Source organism: Capra hircus, chromosome 8 (genome assembly GCF_001704415.2).
Source record: "Capra hircus breed San Clemente chromosome 8, ASM170441v1, whole genome shotgun sequence".
Taxonomy (NCBI): domain Eukaryota; kingdom Metazoa; phylum Chordata; class Mammalia; order Artiodactyla; family Bovidae; genus Capra; species Capra hircus.
Window position 1 is genome coordinate 88856137 of NC_030815.1, and position 14166 is coordinate 88870302.

Consider the following 14166-nt stretch of genomic DNA (forward strand, 5'->3'; position numbering starts at 1 on the left):
AGCCCATAGTTTTAACCTCTTCTTTTTTTGGGGGGGGTCCCCAAATCTGTAAATAATTTAATAAGTTGTCAAAATGTCTTAGTTTTGGCTTCATTTATTCACTTCTGCCCATTCTCTGCTAACATTTAACAAATGGTTTTATTTTAGAGCACTCCCTGAATGTTTATAGGGTACAAACTACGACCCAGGAGCAGTGTTGGTCTCTGGGGATGTAGCTATGCCCAGGAGAGAAACTTTCCTGGTCTTGTGGTGTTTGCATTATAGCATGTTGGCAGTGTGGTCCTCAATAAACATCACAACACCTTACTTTTGTGTAGCACTGTGTGCATTTTTCAGAGTGCTGTTGTATGTATTGCTTTGTTTGAAAATCCAACATTGAGATTTAATTAGATGTGCCTGTCGACTTCTCTCACTGCTGATATTTGTTGCTGTTTAGAGCAATGCCCCGTAGTGAGAAGTGTGTTCTGAAGGGCATGGAGTCAAGCTCAATCTCAAACATTCATACAAGAGCCTTTTCCCCCAGGGAAACAAGTGAATGTCAAAGGGAGGTAGAGCTCCTAGCCTGGGGCAAGTCACACAAAAGGCCGCTAATAAATGTTGGTTTTCTTCTCTTTTAAAAAATGCACCTAATACAAAGATTTTGAAAGAAACATTTGTTGGGCTGGGTTTCGGTTTTGCACAAAACCTTGCAAGTTGTCTTTTCCTTTGTGTATTTTCTTTGGTATTGACAGATTTTTATTCAGAAGAGAGCACATTTGTTGAAGAGGCTAGCCAATGTACCAGAGAAAGTAGGTGGCATGTAGTATGCCTAGCCTCTTGCAGCATGCAAAAATGAAGTCATTCTAACTAGTGAGACAAAGGGTGTGCTTGAATCTTTGGCACAAGACACAATGCCCAGCTGTCTTGGGAAAGCAGAGTCATCAGAAAGAGTCATGCCAAGTCTGGGGCTGTGTTTTCAAATGCCATTACGAGAATCTTGTTATCTCACCAGCCAGTCAGTTTTCTCTACTTTACTTTTTTTTTTTTTCCTGATCAAAGTTGTCTTTGCATTGCCAAACCTCACATTGTGTTGTTTATCTTTTGCTCTCCTTGGAATTGACATGTTGCTGGCACATGTTGTTGGCAGAGCCTTTTGAAGATGCTCTCAAGATTCAGTCCTTGGGGCCTGTGTTGAGCAAGGCAGCCTCCATGGAATGCATCAGCCCCGTCTCACCCAGAGCACCAGATGCCAAGATGCTGGAAGAACTGAAAGCAGAGCCTTGGTACCAAGGGGAGATGAGTAGGAAGGAGGCGGAGGGGCTGCTAAAGAGAGACGGAGACTTCTTGGTCAGGAAGAGTGCCAGCAACCCGGGATCCTTCGTCCTCACTGGCATGCATAACGGCCAGGCCAAACACTTGCTGCTCGTGGACCCAGAAGGCACGGTGAGCACAGGGCGGAGTGTGGCCTGCACTGGCCACTCCCCCCAGCAGTCTCCCCTAGGTCACTGCACTGGGGACCACTTTCCCTTCTCTGCCAACATACGCCTGCTGAGTCCTGACAGTCACTCCTCTGGGACCCTGGAGACCAGGCCCAGAGGACTTATTTTCAGGCCAGAGTCAGATTACTAGAGCCTATGATTAGAGCCCCATGCAATGTATAAGACTTGGAAATTCACCAGAGCCCAGGTAGAAAGCCTTAATTCTCGTGTTCTTTAAAAGTGATGACAAAAACTGTGAGAGTTTCCCTTCCAAACACATTCATAGTGAATCTTTGTTCGCAAGTGCAGGGTTCCTGGGCTTTTGATACTCACCGCAAATTTCTCTACAAGTTGAACCACAAGATTTTATTTGCAGGTTGTAAAATGTGACAGAGCAGGAGGTAAGCCTCCTATTAATTGTCTCCCCTTCCCCCCCAGAGAAGTAATAGCTCATGACAGTGAGTTTGGCTTTTTGGCTCTTCCTAGCAGAACGATTGTGTCTGAATAATTCTGTTCAGTTCAGTTCAGTCGCTCAGTCATGTCCGACTCTTTGTGACCCCATGAATCGCAGCACACCAGGCCTCCCTGTCCATCACCAACTCCCGGAGTTCACTCAGACTCACGTCCATCGAGTCAGTGATGCCATCCAGCCATCTCATCCTCTGTCACCCCTTCTCCTCCTGCCCACAATCCCTCCCAGCATCAGAGTCTTTTCCAATGAGTCAGCTCTTCGCATGAGGTGGCGAAAGTACTGGAGTTTCAGCTTCAGCATCAGTCCTTCCAAAGAACACCCAGGACTGATCTCCTTCAGAATGGACTGGTTGGATCTCCTCGCAGTCCAAGGGACTCTCAAGAGTCTTCTCCAACACCACAGTTCAAAAGCATCATTTCTTCGGTGCTCAGCTTTCTTCACAGTCCAACTCTCACATCCATACGTGACTACTTGAAAAACCATAGCCTTGACTAGATGGATCTTTGTTGGCAAAGTAATGTCTCTGCTTTTTAATATACCATCTAGGTTGGTCTTAACTTTCCTTCCAAGGAGTAAGTGTCTTTTAATTTCATGGCCGCAATCACCATCTGCAGTGATTTTGGAGCCCAAAAATATTAAGTCTGACACTGTTTCCACTGTTTCCCCATCTACTTCCCATGAATAATTCTGTAGGGTTGACTAAATACCCCATCTTCCAGTAAGTAAACAAATTTGATTTCACCCTGGCATAGTCCTAGAATTACTAAGTTTAAAACTCAGCAGTGGCCACAGGACTGGAAAAGGTCAGTTTTCATTCCAATCCGAAAGAAAGGCAATGCCAGAGAATGCTCAAACTACTGCACAATTGCACTCATCTCACACTCTAGTAAAGTAATGCTCAAAATTCTCCAAGCCAGGCTTCAGCAATACATGAACCGTGAACTTCCTGATGTTCAAGCTGGTTTTAGAAAAGGCAGAGGAACCAGAGATCAAGTTGCCAACATCCTCTGGATTAACGAAAAAGCAAGAGAGTTCCAGAAAAACATCTATTTCTGCTTTATTGACTATACCAAAGCCTTTGACTGTGTGGATCACGATAAACTGTGGAAAATTCTGAAAGAGATGGGGAAACCAGAGCACTTTACCTGCCTCTTGAGAAACCTACATGCAGGTCAGGAAGCAACAGTTAGAACTGGACATGGAACAATAGACTGGTTCCAAATAGGAAAAGGAGTACATCAAGGCTGTATACTGTCACCTGCTTATTTAACTTCTATGCAGAGTACATCATGAGAAACACTGGGCTGGAAGAAGCACAAGCTAGAATCAAGATTGCCGGGAGAAATATCAATCACCTCAGATATGCAGATGACACCACCCTTATGGCAGAAAGTGAAGAGGAGCTTAAAAGCCTCTTGATGAAAGTGAAAGAGGAGAGCGAAAAAGTTGGCTTAAAGCTCAACATTCAGAAAAGTAAGATCATGGCATCTGGTCCCATCACTTCATGGGAAATAGATGGGGAAACAGTGTCAGACTTTATTTTTTGGGGCTCCAAAATCACTGCAGATGATGATTGCAGCCATGAAGTTAAAAGATGCTTACTCCTTGGAAGAAAAGTTATGACCAACCTAGATAGCATATTCAAAAGCAGAGACATTACTTTGCTGACTAAGGTCTGTCTAGTCAAGGCTATGGTTTTTCCTGTGGTCATGTGTGGATATAAGAGTTGGACTGTGAAGAAGGTTGAACACCAAAGAATTGATGCTTTTGAACTGTGGTGTTGGAGAAGGCTCTTGAGAGTCCCTTGGACTGCAAGGAGATCCAACCAGTCCATTCTGAAGGAGATCAGCCCTGGGATTTCTTTGGAGGGAATGATACTGAAGCTGAAACTCCAGTACTTTGGCCACCTCATGCGAAGCGTTGACTCATTGGAAAAGACTCTGATGCTGGGAGGGATTGTGGGCAGGAGGAGAAGGGAACGACAGAGGATGAGATGGCTGGATGGCATCAGTGACTCGATGGACGTGAGTCTGAGTGAACTCCGGGAGTTGGTGATGGACAGGGAGGCCTGGTGTGCTGCGATTCATGGGGTCGCAAGGAGTAGGACACGACTGAGCGACTGAACTGAACTGAACACTAACCTAAATATTGAGTAAATTCCAGGATTGTTGTTTAAAATCTTTTATCCAGTGAGAACAATGCATGCAGCAGGTAGAGTTGTCTCAATAGTAAAGGATGTTGTATTTTTAAAAATGTTGTTGAAGTATGGTTGATTTATAATGTGTTAATTTTTGCTGTACAGAAGTGACTCAGTTATACTTACAGACATATATATATACTTACAGACATATATATATATATATATATGTTCTTTTCCATTGTGCTTTATCACAGGACATTGGATATAGTTCCCTGTGCTATACAGTAGAACCTTGTTGTTATCCTGCCTCTGTATAATAGTTTGCATCTGCTAATCTCAGACTCCCAGTCCTTCCCTCCCCGATTCCCTCCCTCTCTTGGAAACCACAAGTCTGTTCTGTATGAGAGATGTTGCATTTTTTGATTGACAGGTAGGGATGAAGACAGTCTTCAGTTGAACTTGGATACAGCTGAACTGTGTGTGTTAGGGATGATGCTTTGCCTCAGGTGTCTGGACTTGGCTGCCTGCCTACCTAGGCTCCCTAGACTTCTGCATCTCCTCTTTCCCTTCCACCTGGGCAACCACGCCCCATAAATGTAATTTATAGCCTTCCAATCCACTTGCCTTGGTTGTATGGATTTTTTTTCTCACATATATACATACCAGGGAAAATACATATTTTGTGCTTCCGTGTTTTGGAAATTCACAAACATGATATTGTACCCCAAATCATTTCTCTCTTTTCCCCTTCGATACTTGTTTTTGAGATCTGTCAGTGATGCCTCTGCGTGATGAAGTGTTACTTGGGTGGGCCATCTGGGGCTCACTGGATACACAGTCTACACATCACTTCCAGGGCTCTTTTGTGAAGGATTAAAAACCTGAAGGTGCTGCAAACCTTGCACGTGTTTCCCCCTGCACCTGGTACGGTCTCTCTTGGGCCTATCCCAAGAGTGGAATTTTTGATTGCGGAATGCATATACATGTAATGTCACTGTGGGGTTGCATTTACTTCCAGAATGGCTAGGGTTATCGACATACACAGTGGCAGAGGATGAAGGTCCCTCATCTGCCTCTTCTCTCTCTAATTATGCTAATATGATGGGGGTGGGGGAGTGGAGAGATGTCTTATTGTTTGCCATACAGTTCTTTGATTGCATTTTAACAGGTTTCTTTGTAAATTGTGTATTCCTATCTTTCCCCCATATTTCCCCTTTAATTTTCTTATTGGGCTTTCTGGAGTTTTCTCCAGTCATAGAATGTCCATATGTACTCTCCCACGTCTTCACCTCTCAGATAATTTTGTCTGTGACCTTCTTCATCAAATAAAAGTATTTTTTTTTCTTTTCTGGGAATATAGCTAAATCCATTAATTTTCCCCTTTATGGTTTGTAGTTTTAAAAGATTTCTCACCTACCAATCACAGGTATACTGCATCTTCCTTCTGTATTTTCTCCTATTGGCTTCGTGGTTTTATCTTTCACATCTGCCTTTCAAGCCCAACTGAAGTTACTTTAGAAGATGATGTAAGAGAAGGACCCAACGTCTAAAAAATCACCACGTAGTGAGTCCATTTTCCCATCACTATTTACCGAAGAACTCACCTTTTCTCTGTGGTGCTGATGCTCCTTCTAACACACACTAAGTGCTCTGTGTCGTGGGTCCATTTCTGGACTCTCAGTTCTGTTCTGTGGGTTTGTTCTGTTCTGTTCTGTTCTCTGCCTTGTGCATATTCCATACTACTTTAGTCATCACGGCTTTGAACTATCCTAGTATCTGGTGGCGTGGGTCCTTCCTCTTGAATCTCCTTTTCATAAGTTGTCTTAGATATTCTCAGACCTTTATTCTTTGTTCTGAGTTTAGATTCAGTTTACCAAGTCACCAAAAATATATGCTGGGATTTTGAGAGGACTTGTGCTGAATTTGTAGATTAATTTGAGGAGAGCTGACATTTTTTAATAGTAAATCATCACCTCCATGAACATGGCATGTCTCCACTTATTTAGTGCTAAGATATCTTTTGTTAGAATTTTAAAATTCTCTCCAGAAAGTTCTGTTTCCTTTATCAGGTTACTTCCGTGGGTGCCTTGTTTTAGTGCTTGTTTTAAGTGATATGTTATTTTTGATTACTTCTTCTCAATAGTTATTGCTGCAGGGAGAGGAAGGTAGTGTGATCTTGATTCTGGAAATTTTTCTGACTGTCGTAGTTTTACTGGACCAGTGGTCATGCCATTGCAAGCGTTGACAGTTTTTCCTTCTTGTCCTCCAAATCCTAGACCTCACAGGGTAGTGCTGAGCTGACCAGGGACTCTTTGAGCATTGGCCAGGAGGGGGCGCCCTTGTGCAGTTTCCAACTTGGAAAGAAAGTAGAGTCGCTCAGTCATGTCAGACTCTTTGCGACCCCGCGGATTGTAGCCTACAACGCTCCGTCCATGGGATTTTCCAGGCAGGAGTACTGGAGTGGGTTGCCATGCGGGCTTTTGTGGTGGCTCAGACAGTAAAGAATCTGCTTGCAATGCAGAAGGCCCGGGTTTAATCCGTGGGTTGGGAAGATCCCCTGGAGAAGGGAACGGCTTCCCACTCCAGTGTTATTGCCTGGAGAATTTCATGGACAGACGAGCCTGGTGGGCTACAGTCCATGGGGTCGCAAAGAATCAGACAAGACTGAGTGACTTTCACTTTCTCCCTTAAGGATGATGAAAGCTTTTGTAGATGTTCTAATCAGCCTAAAGGATTCATTCATTCACTCATTTTTCATTCAACAAATGTGTACTGAAGGACTACTAATCCAGATATTGATTTTGGCCCCTGGTATAGGTCCATGACAAGTTGGAAGGATAATCTCTGCTCTCATTAACATCTATGTTAATTACCCAATACTTTTATCATGTATAGGTATTGAACTTTATCAAATGTTTCTTCAACAGCTTTTGAGATAATACCATGATTTGTTTCCCCTAAAGTCCATTTGTCTGGGGAATTACACAGGTAGATTTTTCTGATGTTTCATCCTGGTATACTCTGCTTGGTCTATGACATAGTAATCATGGATTTGGATTTGGAGTCTGAAGATTTCCTTTAGAATTTTTTCAGGTGCTGTTCATAAGAGAAATCTGTCTTCATCATCTTTACTTCCTTTGGTTGTGTGTTCATCAAGCGATGTCAAGATTATGGGGTTATACTCACCTCTTACAATGATCTAGGTTTACTCCAAATCAGAGAAACCTCCTCCCCCAACCATTTTATCTCATATAGAATACTTTGTATAACTGCTTCTTCTTTACCCAGATTTATTCTTACCCTTAAGCACTTACCACAAACAAGCACTCTTATTTGCTAATTTATTATTTAGCTTCCCCAGCTAGACAATAGGGCTTCCCTAGTGGCTCAGCAGTAAAAAATCGGCCTGCCAATGCAGGAGACGTGGGTTCAGTCAGTTCAGTCCCTGTGGTGGGAAGATCCCCTGGAGAAGGCAATGGCACCCCACTCCAGTACTCTTGCCTGGAAAATCCCATGGACGGAGGAGACTGGTAGGCTGCAATCCATGGGGTCACGAAGAGTCGGACACGACTGAGCGACTTTACTTTCACTTTTCACTTTCATGCATTGGAGAAAGAAATGGCAACCCACTCCAGTGTTCTTGCCTGGAGAATCCCAGGGACGGGGGAGCCTGGTGGGCTGCCGTCTATGGGGTCGCACAGAGTCGGACATGACTGAAGCGACTTAGCAGCAGCAGCAGCAGCAGCAGAACAGGGCCTGGCACATAAGTGGTGTTCAGTAAGCACTGGATAACTGAATACATAAAGCAACCTCAGACCTTTGCAGGTTAGGAACTGAGGACCCAAGAAGGCAACCTGGGTTCACAAATAAGTTTTCTACACAGACTCAGTCCAGAGTTCTTTCCATCTGCATTGAATACCTATGAAATTTATTGTAGTTATCTCTAAGTAAATAGGAGAGGAAAATAAGCAATTCTGATAATATAAATATTTTGGTTGAAAATTTTAGGAATTTTTTAAAAAATTAAAATTTAGCTAAATTATACCCTCTTATAGATCAAAGATGAGTATTATTATTATTATGTTTTGGTCACTCAGTCTTTATAGACAAAAGGATGATTTATGAAAAGATATGTACTACTAATATATTATACATTCACAAACCAGTATAGAGATAATGCAGGGGGTAAGAAGGAGATAAGTTAGACCAGATGTCTGAGCAAGCCCCAAACACCCCACACTGGGTTGTCTCTACAACTTTAATTTTGGAGCAGAAATTTGCAGTATGGTTGGGAAAATGTGTGAATCACACCTACTAATAACTGTTCTTTTGGGGGGCTTTTCATTGGATCTGATTATCTAGCTTAATTGATCCTATGGAGGACAGCTTTAGTTGAAAGGGAAAATGGAAATCAAAGACTTAATTAAAAATATAATGTCGCTTGCTTGCTGTGAGGACACGAAAATAGACGATGAACACATTCTCTTCAATATTTATTCATCTGATTTTCATGGTAATTGGTTGGTCCCAGACTATAAAGGGGAAAACTTGGCAGAACAGATTACTCAGAAAAATAAGGATGCAAAACAGTTCTGCGTCTAAATTTACCCCCGAGTATATCAACCTATGTGCCTCCCCACTGTGCACTGATTGTTCAAGGCTCCTGGGGGCACTGATAACGGGTGACGGGGATGGTTGTGGCTGGGCTTCTGAGCTCCTGGGTAGTTACCGACCCTTGAAAATACCAGCTGGAAATAGGCCCATGAGTTGGTCTGTAGGAACAGCCTCAGAGATGGCATCTGGTGCACTTTTTAAAAAAAATCTTTTCAACATCTTTCAGAAACATTTAGTCAGCGCTCTGTGTCTAAAATTATTCCCTGAGTCATTTATCACTGATTCATCACGTTGGCCTTGAAGGGCCAGCAAAGTGTGGTGGGCAGCGAGCGTGCTTACATTTGAACAAGCTGCTGTCACACATGACTGGTTGTTCTGTGGGCTTCATTAATGTGATCTCAGGTTGTTTGTTAACGTGGTCTCAGGTTATAACAGGTTTGAGAGCACATAGGGGCTTTTGCTTTCATACAATCACCAAACCACAACAGCCATCCAACATTCACATTTATTAGGTTGTTACTTTCTTCTTAGTGTAATTAAGAAAACACAAAGCCTTCTCCCAATCCCTCCACTTAATAAAGCCATGTTATTATTTTTAAATTCCCTTTTTACCAGTCAGTCTAGACTGTGCTGCCTTAACAAATAACAGGTGAATTCTGGTTGAAAGTGATTTAATCCAGCAGAGCTTCTGTTCCCACTCACACCAAGCTGGTGTCTGTGGCTCCCTAGCCTCTCCAGTCCTTCCTTGGGTGGCTCAGGGATGCAGGCTCGTCCATCTCCTGGGTCTGCCTTGTCACCATGGAGAAGAGAGGGATGGAGGAAGATCAGTGGCCTCACTGGGGAAGCTACACATGTCACTCAGCTCATGGTCCATTAATCCCCACCTGACTCCAAGAGAGGTGGAGAAATGTAAGGAAGCATGAAAAGTGCTTGACTGACAAGTTCATCTCAACAATCTGTCTTTTAACTTTCTGTCAACGTCGTGTCCCCAGATATGAACAAAAAAGGCAGAAAGGGTTTAATGAAGACCAATAGGCCCCCTCCTTCCTCCTTACCTTGTTTCCAATTCTGAGAGAGACAGGCTCTGCCAATGGATTCTCTTTCAAGTTCTTTGAAGAGTGCTTGATTCAGTAGTTTAAAATTTCAAGACATTGTTTCTTGATGTTCCCTGTGAACACTCTTTGGTCTACCTCATTTTTGCTACCTGTTTAATTTTTTGACAAGTATTTTAGTTTTTCTAGTGCTTGTTTTTGTGCCTTGCAATCTACCGAGGCTCTCTCCAGGTCTATCAGTGTAAGGACCGGTGTCTCACAACTTCGTCCCCTGCCCCAGGCAGACTGGGCACCCTGAAGGTCCTTTCTTTTCTCCCCCTTCTTCCTCCATCTGTCTTCTGTCAGCACTGGCTTCACATTTTTCTTTAATGTACCAGAGCAAAGAAAGTGGCCTAGTGAATTCCCAAGTACTTATTAATGGCTGCAAAAATGACCAATATTGTTCTAATGTCATTTCACCTGTATCTCACACCATTAATTTTTTTTGGAGTATCTTTTGGAAGCACAGTATACAAAAACTTTCTTCTCTGGAATCATTTGAAAGTCAACTGCTCAGATATTTCATCACCCCTGAGAGTACTTGAGTGTGAATTCCTGCTAACAATTCTGCCTAACCATGGTACAGACACCCGAATGAATCAGACCTTTATCCTGCTGCATCACCACCAGCTCATCCTCCAGAGCCTTTTGTTGTCCCAGGAGTGTCCTTTGTCCTGAAAGGATCCAGTTCAGAATCATGTGCTGCGTTCAGCGGTGATGTCTATTTAGCCTCCTTCAACCTAGAACAGTTCTCAGTTCAGGTTCCTCTGATGTGTCCTCATTATTGGAGTCAGCTTATGCATCTTGGATGAACTATCAGAGAAACACTACTCGCTGTATCACTGCATCCTGCTGGGGAGATGCTGACTGCTGGTGAGTGTTCACCTGGACTGTTTCACCGAGGAGGTGTCGGCATGCCTCCCCATAGCAGACCCTCTCCTTTCCCTTGAGTTAACATTGGGGGAGGTACTTTGAAAACTACATAACTTCCCTCTTCATGATCAAACTTCCCATCTAATCACTGATTTATTTTTGCTGTTGTGGATTTCTAGTTTCCTGTTTTATTCAGTGGGCTATTTGTTGTTGTTCAGTCACTCAGTCGTGTCGGACTCTGCGACCCCATGGACTGCAGCACGCCAGGCTTCCCTGTCCTTCACCATCTCCTGGAGCTTGCTCAAACTCATGTCCATTGAGTTGGTGATGCCATCCGACAGGTTACACTTAGTTATTGTATTCATTTTGATGCTTCTTCAAGCTGGCTTCTATGTCCTTTTGATATGTCTTTATCTTTCAGCATCTTCTTTCTTCTGATGCAAAGTGATAAACCTCGGCCACCTGGCAGAGTCCTGCAGTTACCCACTTCTCCAAATGAACTCTGCTCTGGTTCCTTCAGAGACCAAGATCTGGGCATTGCATGTGCTCATTGCTGGTGGGGTGTTGCTGCTACCAGACCCTCTAAATGGGCAGACACTGTACACACACACACACACACACACACACACACACACTTATTTCCATATCTATTTTTATATCTATCTGTGAAAGTGAAGCATTAGTTGCTCAGCTGTGTCCGACTCTTTGCGACCATGTGTATTGTAGCCACCTGGCTCCTCTCTCCATGGGATTCTCCAGCTGAGAACACTTAAGTGGGTAGCCATTCCCTTTTCCAGGGGATCTTCTCCACCCCAGGGCTGAACCCGGGCCTCCTGCATTGCAGGCAGATTCTTTGCCATCTGAGCCACCAGAGAATTGGAAACCAGGCGTTCACAAAAATTCTTCTAATTTCAAGCTACAATCACAGGGTTCATTTTTACTTTTTTCCTTTTCTCTGTCTTCAACTCCCTTCTCCAACAATGAGGAACCTGACTCCCATTATTCTCAACAATTTAACCTATTTGATGAACTCCTTTGTATGTGATACATCACCCATCACGGCTGCTGCCCCTACTGTGTGTGGAAACCTTCCTCACCCAGCCTTGACTCGGACTTCCCGCCCCAACCGTTCTCCACGTGATTCCCTCCTCACCTTGCTCATGCTCCGATGCCTGCGCCACTCTACCCTCCTACATACACACCCTCCCCCTCCTTGGCTCTGACCACCATACTGCACTGACCAACCTTCTCCCTGGCACGGATGTCTCTGTAACCCTGCGCCAGCCCATCCATCCATCCCATGGGCATTTCCACTCTGCTAACACTCCAAGATGCCATGTGGGGCCATTGTGACTACATGACCCCATAGCACCGAGACCTATCTTCTTGGCTTTTGGACTGATTGTTCTTTTAGGAAGGAAAAGGAGAAGAAAGGAAGGGGAAGGAGGAAATTTTCAAAGTAATTCATAGCAAATTCTGGGCCCCTTGTCATTTCTCCTGTAACTTCTGCAGGAATCTCTACCAATAAGGATGCTGCAACAATAACATATCATCGTTATACCAACAAAACCAAAAATAATTATGGAACATATTGAAATTTTCCTGATTATCTTAAAGATGTTCTTTTTATAGTAAGTTTGTTGGAATCAAAATTGATAGATGATCTGCATAATGCATTTCGTTATGTCTCTTATGGTTCTCTCTGTTGCAACTTTCTTTCTGCCTCCCTCTTGATTTATTTGAGGAATTAAATCCCCCTTGATTTATTTGAGGAATTAGACATTTGTCTGTAAAATATCCCGCATTATGATTTGGGTACATTATGATTTGGGTACATTATGATTTGGGTACATTATGATTTGGGCACATTATGATTTGGGTACATTATGATTTGGGTCCTTGTTCCCTTGTGGTGTTATTTCACTTGTTTCTTGCCTCCTGTATTTTCTGTGAACTGGTGGACACAGAGATCTTTAAAAACAGCCTTATTGGGATATAATTTACATAACACCCATTTAAAGTGTATGATTCAGTGGTTTTTAGTATATTCACAGATATGTGCATCCATCATCACAGTCCATTTTGTAATTTCATGCTGTACCATTTAGCTCTCACCCTTCTAGTCTCCCATTCTCCAGCATTAGGAATCACTCAGCAGTTTTCTGTCTCTGTAGATTATCCCATTCTGGATTTTCATATGAACAGAATCATACAACATGTACACTTTTGTGACTAATTTTTTTCACTTAGCATAATGTTTTAAAGGCTTATCTATGCTGTAACATGTGTTAGCACTTCCTTTTTATGGATGAATAATACTCCATTTATGAATATACCACATTTTATTTATGATTAATCTGTTGATGGGCAGTTGGCAGTTGTGAATAATGCCACTGTAAACATTATATAAAAGTTTCTGAATGGACATATATTTCATTTACCTTGGATATATACCTAGGAGTTGAATTAGTATGTCAAACGGTAACTTTATAAATAGCCACTTGAAATGCCAGACAATTTTCCAAAGCAGCTGCATCATTAAGCAGTGTATAAGGGTTCTAATTTCTCTGTGTCATCACCAACAGTTGTTATTATCTGACTTTTAAATTTGAGAATATTAGTGGATATAAAGTGGTATACCAGACTGGTTCCAAATAGGAAAAGGAGTACATTAAGGCTGTATATTGTCACCCTGCTTATTTAACTTCTATGCAGAATACATCATGAGAAACGCTGGACTGGAAGAAACACAAGCTGGAATCAAGATTGCTGGGAAAAATATCAATCACCTCAGATATGCAGATAACACCACCCTTATAGCAGAGTGAAGAGGAACTAAAAAGCCTCTTGATGAAAGTGAAAGAGGAGAGTGAAAAAGTTGGCTTAAAGCTCAACATTCAGAAAACAAAGATCATGGCATCCGGTCCCATCACTCCATGGGAAATAGATGGAGAAACAGTGGAAACAGTGTCAGACTTTATTTTGAGGGGCTCCAAAATCACTGCCGATGGTGATTGCAGCCATGAAATTAAAAGATGCTTACTCCTTGGAAGAAAAGTTATGACCAACCTAGATAGCATATTCAAAAGCAGAGACATTACTTTGCTGACTAAGGTCCGTCTAGTCAAGGCTATGGTTTTTCCAGTGGTCATGTATGGATATGAGAGTTGGACTGTAAAGAAGGCTGAGCCCCGAAGAATTGATGCTTTTGAACTGTGGTGTTGGAGAAGACTCTTGAGAGTCCCTTGGACTGCAAGGAGATCCAACCAGTCCATTCTGAAGGAGATCAGCCCTGGGATTTCTTTGGAAGGACGGATGCTAAAGCTGAAAGTCCAGTACTTTGGCCACCTCATACGAAGAGTTGACTCATTGGAAAAGACTTTGATGCTGGGAGGGATTGGGGGCAGGAGGAGAAGGGGACGACAGAGGATGAGATGGCTGGATGGCATCACTGACTCGATGGACGTGAGTCTGAGTGATCTCCGGGAGTTGGTGATGGACAGAGAGGCCTGGCGTGCT

General features: G+C 42.9%; 1 protein-coding gene across 2 annotated transcripts in view; it reads left to right on the plus strand.

Annotated features, from left to right (window-relative positions):
• SHC3 (SHC adaptor protein 3) overlaps nt 1–14166 on the plus strand; it is a 186882-nt gene that overhangs the window by 158847 nt on the left and 13869 nt on the right. For both annotated transcript variants that reach the window (XM_018052523.1, XM_018052522.1), the window contains exon 11: nt 1127–1422. In XM_018052523.1, the coding sequence (XP_017908012.1) occupies nt 1127–1422 (296 nt within the window). The remainder of the gene's footprint in view (nt 1–1126; nt 1423–14166) is intronic.